The sequence below is a fragment of the Staurois parvus genome, unplaced genomic scaffold (genome assembly GCF_062004578.1).
Source record: "Staurois parvus isolate SC_StPar_1 unplaced genomic scaffold, SC_StPar_1.0 ptg000025l, whole genome shotgun sequence".
Lineage (NCBI taxonomy): Eukaryota > Metazoa > Chordata > Amphibia > Anura > Ranidae > Staurois > Staurois parvus.
Genome location: NW_028317821.1, coordinates 19661397 through 19673803, shown reverse-complemented (window position 1 = coordinate 19673803; position 12407 = coordinate 19661397). Strand labels below are relative to the sequence as shown.

Genomic DNA, 12407 nt, shown 5'->3' with positions numbered 1-12407 from the left:
GAGAGAGAGAGAGAGAGAGAGAAAAAAAAAAAAAAAAAAAAAGGGGGGGGGGGGGGGGACAAGGGGGTATCAGAAGAAAAAAGATTAATATAGAGTTTCTAAACTGTTGAAATAGAGACTAAATGATAAAGGAACAGAGTCAAAAAATTAGGTAGAAAAAAAGATAGAAGTGTCAGGTGTGTTTCATATATGTCCGTATGTATGTATTAATCTATGTTCCTTCAACTTCCTTTAAAACTCGACTCCAGAGGCAGAATAGTCCAGCTATTCTATCTCATAGTAAAGCTCCTATGGAATGGTTGTTTGCAAGACGTTGTGTGAGAATCTCGAATAAACTGTCGGAGAGGTGTCAAACCCAGAAACGGCCGTATTAAGAATATACAGTATAGTTCTAAAGCGGCCTAACTCTCCTGAATAAAAGTTGTAGAGGGGGAATGATCCAATATGATGTGTCCTTGACACATATACGTAGGTGGGAAGTGGCTAACTTGTAGGGAGAGATAAGTGGAGTGTAACAGGGGAGGGATGTATGCTAAAAGTGTTATATGCAACATCATGATAAACTCAATGTTGTAGGTAGGCACTTGGATCCTATCAAGGCTCCTAAACAGTGATGTGCAGCAATAGGTGTAAAAGTGAATGTATGCCAAAGGAGAAGACCCAATATTTAAAACTGTATGACATAACTTGGACAGTCATTGGAAATACGTTATGCAATTGAGCGTAACCTATTTTACCATATACATATTATTGTATCACGAGTCATATACAATGCAATCTGTGATCTGTCATTTCCTAAAAGATACTTTAAATCGTACCACATAAACCCTCGAGTCACTGGAAAAGGGTCTGCATAGGCCATATCAATTTCGGATAAAGATAGCTACTGTACATGAAAAAGTGCATGGCAGGAGCAACAAAATCCCTTATGCCGAAACTGAGATGTAAGCCAAGGGCCAAATATCTCCTGAAACCGTTTTCCAAAGATAATGTAAGTAATAATCCCAACTGAGGGATCCTAAGTAGTGTTGAACACCCCATCGCCTACAAAACAGAGATAGGCTGCTGGGGAAGAAGCATCTATAATCTGTGGCCCAACGAGTCTGCGTCAAAGTAGAGCAGCTAAATGTATAGGGCCAAATTGTACCCATCCACGGAGTGAACTATACATGTGAAAATCATATAGTATGGGCTCATACTCCAAATCAAAAATACCACAGTACTCACATCTAGTTAGGAGGTATGTAACATATCATAAACTGAATTGCAGATAGAGGTATTCCAAGAGTTTTGTAAGACGAACATAATGTAAGGAGAGCAAATAAATAATGCGAATAGACTATTAATATGATATTAGCATTGATCTAATTAAGAGACAAGGGTCAGAGGCAAGCACGTACAGCAGTACACCAAGATGGTACGAAATCTCATGAATCCAGATTATGGTATTATTGTTTAGGATGCTTCAGGAGAGATAAACACATCTCGGTACACTACTGATCCGCACAAGCCCCCATCCCCCGTCCCACCAAAGATGGTATGTACAAGCGTATAGGCTAGTCCCGAGGCATTTCAAGGCTTATGGAGAATTTATCTGCAAGATCAAGACAAATAGCTTTTCAGAACCATAGTATTGCGCACTAGCCAAGCAAAAAAGAGCCCATCAATACCAGCAGGTACACAACCAATAGCTCCACAGATCCCAACATCTCTCTTCCATAACACAAATAAGGATACCTCAGCACTTACATGCCTACAAAACGAATAGATATGATTGATACATATTACATATATGAAGCTTGGCAATGTGATGCGATACACATACCCTAGAGAAGTACAGGTGATGTTAGGTATGTCACATAAAGGAACCGTGGATAAAAAATAACAAAACCTACTCGATTCACTAGTAAAGCAGCCTCAGACTGTGGGGGTGTTTATACTCATGAGCATGAATATCAGAAAACGGGAAAAGGTCATTCATGACGCGCCTTACGGTGTGCAGGCGATGCTGGTAAACTGTCATCATTAATAAGCCTTCTTCGTACCGGGGAAGTTGAAGCTGGGTGTGAAGATTTGCGTCGTCTTTCTCCAGATAAGTGGCCAGCAGATTGTGCTTCCATGGGGCTTTCATCTAGCTGCAATTGTAAAGAAGAAACACTGGACCAGTTAGGTATATCCGGTAAAGGGATATGCAAGGTTTCACAGAATGGTGCAAGGTCTTCCGGAAATCTCATGAGAGCTGATCTCCCCATATGTGTTGCAGCAAGACCAAACGGAAACTTCCAACGGTAGGCGATACCTTCAGAGCGAAGTAAATCTAGTAAGGGGCGCAGGTCTTTCCTACGTTGCAGGGTGAGATGGGAGAGATCCTGAAATAATTTAATTTCCGTTTCCTGGTAAAACAAGCGCTGTTTGTCCCGAGCTCTACGTAATATTTCCTCTTTAAGTCGGAAGTCGACTAGGCAGCAAACTATATCTCTCGGTGGGTCCGTGTCTCTGCCTTTGGGACGTAGGGCCCTATGGAGACGTTCGATCTCAATAGGAGATTCATGCGGTCTTTCCAAAAGATCATTAAAGATGGTTAAAAGAACTTGGGCGAGCTGGCCAGACTCTATTGCTTCCGGTACACCGCGCACCCGCAAGTTATGTCGTCTTCCCCTATTATCCAAGTCCTCAATATGACGATCGAGCTCTCTTAGGTGCATTGTGTGCGTGTCAACCTGCTTGCGCACCTCATGAATAGCAAGGCCTTGCATACTAACTTTATCCTCCACTGCGTCCAGCCTATGCGCCACTGCCTGCAGGTCAATATGTAGCTCAGCTATTGCCGCTGAAAGAGTCCCTTTAATATCTGATGCAACCGCTTTCAAATCCCCGATGGTGAGAGGGGGAGGTTCGACATGTCCAGGTATGGCCGCTGTTGTGGCAACTGTTGTCAAACTAATAGACTGTGATGGAATCTCCTTTGTAGGCGAATGTAATGGTGATGCAATAGAAGAGGATTCTGCGTGATCCGGAGTGTGAGACCGGAATAGCTCCGGGATACTGCGATTAGCAGGACCACCTGTACGGCGAGGGGATCTGGAGCGAGGAATAGTAGCTTTCCTGTCTGCCTTCCCCATGTTTGCGTCGCCTCTCTGTGAAGATTGCGTAGCCCCACCTACGTGTGTCAAGGCTCACGGTATTATATTGCCATTTTCTTTGGGGTCAAGCTGGATCCCCCAGAACAGATATGTGAAAATGAGAATAGGTAGTTTACAACAGGCCCAGAATTGCACTATATGCCTCAGCGTGCAGGAAAGGATAAGCGAAACAGGGGGGGTCAATGGTTTCTGCTGTGCGGACTTACGGATACAGGGATTACCACAGCCTTCCCCTCATATGAATCTGTATGGGATGTCTTCTATAGGCCTATCCTCAGCACAGCTTCCTGTTGTAAAGGCTGTAGCAAGGCCTCTACAATATGCCGATATTTCCTGGGTTTGTGTGGGGGGTGACCCAATGGATCGTGATGTGCTGGCAGTTCTCTGTGGGAGAAGGAATGTACTCATGTATGATGTGTCTCCCTGGACTGAAAACGCACTCAGCCTATACCCTGATGGGAGAGGTCCTGGGCTCACTAGGCCTCACTACTCCACACTGCCCCTGTTTCACATATGGGGGGAGGGAGGGTGACACTTATATGCCTGTCGTCCCGTCTGGAACGGAGGGACGACAGGCGGATCGTTCACTGAACGAGTGGGAGGGGGGGTGACCAGTCCTCCCCCTTCCCACCTCTGCCCCGCGTGCTCTGTCACCACTGACCGGCCCGATGTGAGCCGGAGGACTCCGTGGCTCCACCCGGCCGCAACAAGGCCACACCCGGTCACCGCCGACAGCGCCCGAAGCTGCCCAGCAGGGAAGTCGCGGGGACGGGTGAGTCTCGCACTCACTCCCGCCCTCTGATGTATGGTGGATGCCGGTGAACACCGCGGCTCCACCCGGCCGCAACAAGGCCGCACCTGGTCACCGCCTCTGAGTGGCACCAACAGCGCCCGAAGCTGCCCAGCAGGGATGTCGCGGGGACGGGTGAGTCTCACACTCACTCCCGCCCTCTGATGTATGGTGGATGCCGGTGGATGAGGAGATGAGCCGTCGGAGCTCCAGTTCAGGCGACTGGTCCGATCGCCATCTTGGACACGCCCCCCCTGGATTCCTTTTACATGCCTTTCTTGGTTTATATGCTTATCTATGGGCATTATTTGCTATTCTGTGAGTTTATATTTCCTTTCCCTTCCATCACTTCCTGGCCAGCCTCCAAGTTTGCTTCCCTATACAAGACATGCAGCTCGCGTTGCCTGAGCAGCTTCCCAGTTCTCCAAGCTCCCTTTTGCCTACTATTGTGTGTAGGTTGCTTAAAATAACAAGAAATGGGCTTTAAGCAGGACATGCCAAACACATCACCAATGTAGAATGGTAGACAGGTTTTGACCAAGTGTGCTGCCACTAAACTATGCTTTTAACACTAGGAATGATTTGAGTGTTGATGTGCTTAAAAATAAAATTACATTTCAGGAGACCTGACTTTACAGTTCAGGTTCACACTCGCCATGTGTGAATCACAGCTTTGGGCTTATCTCAGAGCAGATAATAGATGTTCTGCATATCAAATATCTTCAAAGCTGTGAACAGCACCTTCTGTATAAACTCAACACTTTCTAAAGCTTTCCCACAAAGAAATACTGTATGAAAGACGGGTGTTTAAAGATAAAAGACTCTCACCGCTCTCCTAACAGCCTGGTGCCTTAAGTACAAAAAAGGCACAGAGGTACATTGAACTTTCCAAGTCCTTAGCATTTGAATTAATAGTACTGGCAAAAGGCTTCATATTATGACTGAAAAAACATTTAAACATTCCCAAATGGAGACTCAAAAACAAAAATTATACACCTTTATTAAAACAGGATTTTAGAAACCATTGTATTGTATATTCATTTCTGATTTATAGCCCAAATAAAAATCAGCAACTTTCAAAAATTTGTATTTACCCAAATATGCTGTTTGGTAGGATTACTGACCAATTCAGCTTTGTATTTAAAAAGGCTTATCTGAAAAAAGATTGTCTGTCCAGTTCTGAGCGTTACACAGCTCTGCTAGAATGTACAGCCAGCCTGGTGACTTAAAGCAGAGCTCCACCCAAAAGGGGACGTTCCGCTTTAAGGACTGCTCCCCATTAAGGATTGGCACCTTTGGGGAGCGGGTACCTGAATTTGACAGGTACCCGCTCCCACTTCCGGTCCGATCGCCTAGGCGATCGGAAGCGGAAGGTGTCCTCCCTCCCTGTAGTCTTTTGGGACACGTGACAGGTCACAGAAGACTACAGGACCATTCATGAAGTGCAGCGCTACTCGCACATGCGCAGTGGGTACCCAGCTGTGAAGCCACAAGCTGGCACAGTCGAGTGCCCACACTGAAGATGCCGGCTGCCTGGAATACAGGACGGCCGGTGAAACGAACTGTGGGGGACACACCATGGGACCGAGGGACAGGTAAGTGAGCAGCTACAGTTTTTGCTACAGTTACAACTACAGTCGGTACAGACAGAGGGTCTGGGGTTATGCAGCCTCATAGAATAGTCAGCGCAAAATGAAAACCCCTCCTGCAAGCTATGACCAGTGCTCGGCTGGACACTGAGAGAAGTCTTAAAACTGGTATATACTGCTGATGAGAAAAGATATTTAGCAGTTTATATTTACTAGAATAATTGCGCTTCCATGTTGTGTGTACTGTGGGAGACCAGATATAGTGAATGCCTGGGTCCTGGGTTTAGTAACACTTTAAACTTACTATTTTTTCCCTGTTGTTGTTTAGCATATATTTACGCACCATTATATCCTGGAACAGGCTTCCCTGCTTGTCCTGCAGGAGGTGTCAGTGAATTCCCAAGTCCTATACACGTTGCTGTGATGGAAGATCCAGTTTCTAAAAGACAGATTAGTTAAGATATTTATTCAGCTTATGAAAAAGTAACACAGAAAAGAGAGCACTTCTTTCCAGGCCATTCCATAAAATAGACAATGGCTAGTTAGTTAAAAGGGAACCTATCACTGCTCTTCCCGCCTCAAGACCTTTATAGTATACTGTATGTAAACCCTAATCACTAATAAGTTTGAACATGATAAAGTAATTTTAAAAGGCATTTTCAATATTTTGAAATCTGCAGTGTATATTAAAATACCACCTGACAACTGTACTAGGAAGGTCTTTATTAGGTATTTCCTGTTATAGGGTGGCAACGCTCTTTCTCAGTTTCCCAATTGTACGCCTATGTTATGACAAAAGCTTCCAAAGGAAGCAAAAACAACGCAGTTCGGAAACTGGTATGCCAGAGTAACACACACTGCAAAGGGGGCAAATTTATTTTAACTAAATGTCACTAGTTGCACCAGTTGGATATTCAAGTGGACCGGTTTATACTTCTGGATGTTTGCCATGTACTGTATAAAGCCTCATTCACATGGGCAGATTTTTTTTTATGCGTTCTCAGAGGGCAGCCCTTTCAAACCTATGAGGACACAGTGACCTTTCAGACACAGTTGTTCATCTTTATTTGACAGGTGTGGTGTCGAGCAGAGCCGAACAGAAACAGTTTGCGTGCCAGCCTTTGCTCCAACAGTCCCGTGTTGGCATCTTCTCTCTGGCTTCTTTCAGGTGCCAGTCTTTGGATGTCTTGATTGGCTGGCATGGCATGAGGTCAATCCCCACACATTTGGGGGAGTCACTCATTTTAGACACACTGGCACAGTGACAGAAATGTAAATAGAGCTACAGAAGATTGTAAGCAGGTAGGTAAGTTTCAGTTATGCTTTAACCCCTTCAATCCTAAGGGTGAAACAAATCTTATTGTCTAAGCACAATTTTGCAACATTGACATGTGTTGGTAAAACCGTACATATCATCACAACTACATCCAGGTAGATTATACCTTGATTTTTTTCAGGACAAATTGGGCTTTCATTTGGTGGTACATGGTAATTTTTTGCTTATTATCAAAGGAAAACTGGCCCAAAATAGTAAAAAAAAAATCTTTTTTTTTATTTAGTTGTAGGTTTCTTGTTACTACCATAACCTACCACCAAAGAATAACCCAAAATAAATTTCTCAGCTCTTGACAATTGCAGCGACACCATATATGTGTATGTTATTTGTTGTTTGTACCCGTAGTACAGCCCACAAACAATAGTGCGCATTTTGTTTTTTTGTTTACCTAAAACACACTGACACTAATACCAATAGAAAAAAAAATAACCTGACCTTTTGACCTTGACCTATGACCATGACCCAAATACTTACCCTGGCACTGAACTAGATCAAACCTTGATCTAGGTATTTTTTCTTTATTTTTTCTTTTATTTTTTAATATTTATTTATCTTTCTTTTTATTTTATTTTAACAAACATTTGTTTCCCCTCTATGCCAATGTAATCTCTCTGCCATTCATAGAGAGAGAAAACAAGGGGGCCAAGGCTGTACAGTGACTGATCACTCTGATAGCCAATCAGAGGCCATCACAGCTATTATATGACCCAAAATCGTGAGTCCCAGGTCCCGATCGTTAGAACAGGACCCGGGGCTCTCAGTGACACCTGTGTGGCGCGCTCACAGCAGAAAGACATGTATGCAAAGATGCAGCCCCACAGAAAAAAGTCTAGTTTTGTGAGGCCGCATATTTGTGTTACGTTGGCGTCAAGGGGTTAAGCCTTGGGTCACACCAAATGCAACACTGAAATCGTGCTACACTTGAAGTAGCGCATTTTCAAAGCCGCTGACCCCGTGTAACTTCATATGCGGCTTGCCAGATATCTGTATGACTTCATGCATAGTTGTCAATACAAGTAGCAGCTGAAATCGCCCAAAATAGTGCAGGAAATGTTTTCAAAATCGGTGTGACTTTAACGGATTTGGACAGTTCCTTTGCTGACAATATGGTGTCATGTATTTTGGAACTGTCAAATCGCATGAAAAGTCGCACTGGTGTGAACCAGGGCTAAAGGAAATTGAAAAATAACAGACTAATTGGCCCAATCACAGGTGAAAGTACAGGAAAAAAAGACTAACAAGAAAACTATTAATTGGTAAGTTGCAATATATTTAATGTAGAACAAAAGGCAAACATGTTTTCTCATTTTTGGTAAGGAAGGTTATAACCCGTCAGTTTTTTTTTGTCAGGGGTTGTCCCATCTGTCCCACTGGGGAGATTTCCCATCACTTCCTACAGCCAACAGAAAGTGAGAAAATCCATATTCCTGTTCTGGTATCAACCCAAATATGTGATTTTCTTCAACTTTCACTTTCGGTGATAATGGTAAACAAGGCAAGTAAGAGGGTGAATCTCCCTAACGAGGGCACGGTCAGCAAACCAAAACTGTGTTCTGATCCCTCTCCACTCTATCCAAAATGAAAAAAAAAAAAAAAAAAGCTTTGCCTTTAGTTCCACTTATACTTTTGCTTTAAGCTTTTACATTTCATATGAAAAGGTTCATTTTTAACTCTTACATTTTTATTTCACTATGCGGATTTTCTTCCTAAGGCCAGTATGCTATGGTTTGTTTCTGTAAATGTAACTTAGGATTTTTCAAGTCTCTATCAAAAGCAGCAGGCTGGTAAAGATTTTAGTGGAGTGGCGGATATACTTTGAACCATATTTTATGAAGGAAAAAGTAAATATAAAAAGGTGCATAAATAAGTTTTTAACAAGTGTGGAGCTGAGTGTGTGACAAAGGACCGGCTAGTGATCCTTCCAAAGATAAGCAGCATAAACAGCACTGGCCCCATCTGCTGCCTCTTTCGTAACCTCTACATTAGGGGTACTGAATTAAAACTCATGGAGGTCCGACTAGTAAAATTTTCTTCCAACAGAAGTCTGAACCACATTTTTTTTTTATTCAGCGCTCTCCTACTGTATATCACAATCCCTATACTTCAGTGTCCGCGTATCCCGCACCCCCCCCCCCCCCCCCAATTTCACATCAGTTTCAACTTCACAGTAGTGTTCTTAGGCCCCTTGCACATCACCTCCACCCACCACTTTACAGTACACCTCCATTATTTTCAGCAGTACTCAACCCCCATTCAATTCATTAACAATCATCTCTGCCCTTTTCACATCAAACCGCCCCCCCACACACACACAGACACACCATTGCCCCCTTCACACTCCACCCCCAGCAGGTATTAACCAGCAGGCGATTGGCTGCTAGCACTACCCTGCTTCCAATCAGCCACTGGTTAACTCAAAAACTTAATCCCGGCAGCTCTCGTGCTCTATTCAATGCTGTGCTTCCTGCATCCGATCCAAAATGTTCTGACAGCTCCCGCGATCTGTTCAATACTGTGCTGTTATTCCACACTCGCTACAAAAATGTTCTGGCTCCTGCTGTCCACACTGCTGTTATAACAGCGGTGGAAGATGTGGGGAAAGAAGCGGCTCCTAAATGGCGTGATCGGGTCCAGATGAAAAAGTGGCTAGGTCAGCATCTGGACCACAGTCCGCCATTTAGTGATGCCTGCTCTACATTAACTCTTTTGTCTCCTCTACATTGACTTAAACATGGCAAACATACCAGGGAGTGCTCTGGAGATTCAAACCGGCCCTCTACCTATTCATCTATGTGTTAGAGATTCTGTATATAGCCCTACAGAACACAGAGTACACAGTCCACATGTGTTTATCTGCTGCTTCCCTGCAAACAGGAAACAGGAACTGTATTCAGAGAAAAGACAGAATACCACCATAGATGCAGCTACAAGCGTATAAATACTGCCATCTACTGGTTGAAGATTATATCTCTACTGAATACTGATGTACAGTAGTTGTTGCACAGAATACATGAACTTTGTGTTCCAGCACTATGACTAAGGCCCTTTGCACAGTGCAGCTTGAAAAAGCACAGTATAGCGTTTTTTTGTTTTGTTTTTTTACTGATTTAAAATGCAGCCTATTGTTTACAATGTGCCTGTACACACAAACATGTAAACAAGCACTGCATATTCTTCTTTAAAAAATAAAATGATAAAAAAATCTGTGTTCCTGGTTAATATTTTGTGCCAGTACGCACATATGCATGCAAATACACACATAGGAGCATAAATATGAATGGATTTTGCATAGGAATGTATTATAAGCATGAATACGCATATGAATACGCACAAATATGCACAAAACAAATATCTGAAATTATGTCTACAAGTGCAAATGGTCTAACATTAGTACCATGTGCAAGAGGCCTAACTGAACGTATCTAAGCAAACCTTTACAATCCACATTATGCTGATAACCAAGAGAACATTTACAAAGCTGTAAATGCAAAAAATATGGATGCACAGAAAATAAACACGTAAAAAAAGTAAAGTCAAAAATGACTCTCTCAGTGTAACAGCTTAAAAAATGTGTATTTATGCTTTTGGATGCAACTCTAGCAAAGAAGCACGAGAATTAATACAGTATGCCTATGTGATCTACAATTATGAGAGCCTGAAACTGTATGCTAATAATAGGCCCAACTACCCAGTAGTCCATAGACTACTGTAAAATTTGCAATCAATTCTGTTGATAAGTATTAAAGTGTTACTAAACCCAGGACCCTGTATTCACTATATCTGGTCCCCACTGCACACACTACAAGGAAATGCAATTATTTTAGTAAATATAAACTGCTAAATGTCTTTTCTCATCAGCAGTTAGAGCAGTCTTGTGACTTCTATCAGCGTCCAGCAGAGCACATGTTAACGCTTAAGGGAGGAGTTTTCTTTCTGCTCTAGGAGGATGCAGAACCTCTGACCTATGTCTGGACAGTGCTGATTGGCCCTTTGCTGATCACTCTCCCAAGAAGCATTGAGCATGTGTAGAGTGTCTCCACACGATATGTCTTACCAGGAGATAAGAGGGAGACACTGGAAGAAGGGGAGGATCAGAGAAGTCAGGATCAAACATCCTTTTTACACAATGCAGAGCATTAACCCCTAAGTTTCCACAGTGAGTATATCAAGCATACTTTACCGCATATAGAGACGGATTTTACTGTTGTGGGTTTAGTAACACTTTTTTTAATGGAGGGCAAATGAAGGTTGAATAGAGTGCTGGAACTTAAACCAGCCTCACACACAAGTCCTTCTGGTAAATTCCAGAGATGTCACATGACCGACCTGTGTCTGTTATCAGCCATTACAGTATAAGAGCTGGAGGACAGAAGGTTTTTGTACTTGAAGCTTATCTAAACCCAAGATATAAAGTGAGATATTGCAGCTTACCTGTCCTTAGATATGGTGATTGTATTAGTTTTATTTTTCATTTGTTTACTTTATTTCACCTAGTAACACGTTCTGTCCTAGCGAGTGACATTGTCACCCTAGGACAGTATGGACCGTGTGGTAAGATTATTATTATTATACAGGATTTATATAGCGCCAACAGTTTGCTCAGCGCTTTACAATAGAATTAAAAAACACATTCCTCCTCTTCGCCTCCATTACAAAGATGGGGGGTATACTTTGTAATTCCTAGAAAATAGCTGGAAACGCTGATGAACACTGCATGAGATTTCAGTTAATTGCACGGAAAACTACAAGGCCACTGGCAAAAATGTTTATAAAAAATAGTTTTTAATTGAAAAAAAGAAAAAAAATGAATGCAGCCAGCACATCTAAAGACTGGTAAGCTGCAATATACAGTATTACATTTTTGTGCTTGCGTTTGGTTATACTTTATATTATTGGAGGAATACATATTTTTTTTTCTCCTGAGTAGTTAAAGCTTGTCCTTTGTAAATTCACATTCCAAAAGCAAAATACAATGCCTTTAAAATGTTAGTAACAAATACAAGATTGAATGTCCTTTCCCATGCACACTTTAGGATGTGGATGGAAATTTACATGAAACTGATGTTCTGGAGCTGGTAAAACTATATCTAAGGGAATTGGCTTAGTCTGAAGAAAATGCTGACGCTGCCTTTTGATTATTGTATTGCATTATTACAGAACTCAAAGCAGACAATTCTGATTTGAGCCACCAGAGATATTATATCTGCAGGAAAAGCATTACTTCTAAAACTGAACTGCCAAAAAGATCAAAGGAAAGAAAAACTTTGCTTGTGCACAAAACAGTAGTTTGACAATTCTTTTGTTCCAACTTTCAAAATCATCCCCCATTTTTCAAACAATATATACGTCTGCATTTGTATGAAAGTTTGAATATTCTTATTTGATTTTTTTTTTTTTTTTAACTACAGACTTTTCCAATTCCCTCTTTACCCTCCAGACTATCCAGGCCAGTGGCCCTCAAACTGCAGCTCTTTGTTTGCCTTTCATCAGCCCTCAAGGCTCTATTCCTCCTCCTCACAAAAACAATGGGGCACAATTCATCCCACTGA

At 42.3% G+C, this 12407-nt stretch overlaps 1 protein-coding gene across 2 annotated transcripts in view; it reads right to left on the bottom strand.

The window, feature by feature from the left end:
- ACSS3 (acyl-CoA synthetase short chain family member 3) overlaps nucleotides 1-12407 on the bottom strand; it is a 162100-nt gene that overhangs the window by 42060 nt on the left and 107633 nt on the right. For both annotated transcript variants that reach the window (XM_089652211.1, XM_089652219.1), the window contains exon 10: nucleotides 5866-5961. In XM_089652211.1, coding sequence (XP_089508337.1) covers nucleotides 5866-5961 — 96 coding nt within the window. The remainder of the gene's footprint in view (nucleotides 1-5865; nucleotides 5962-12407) is intronic.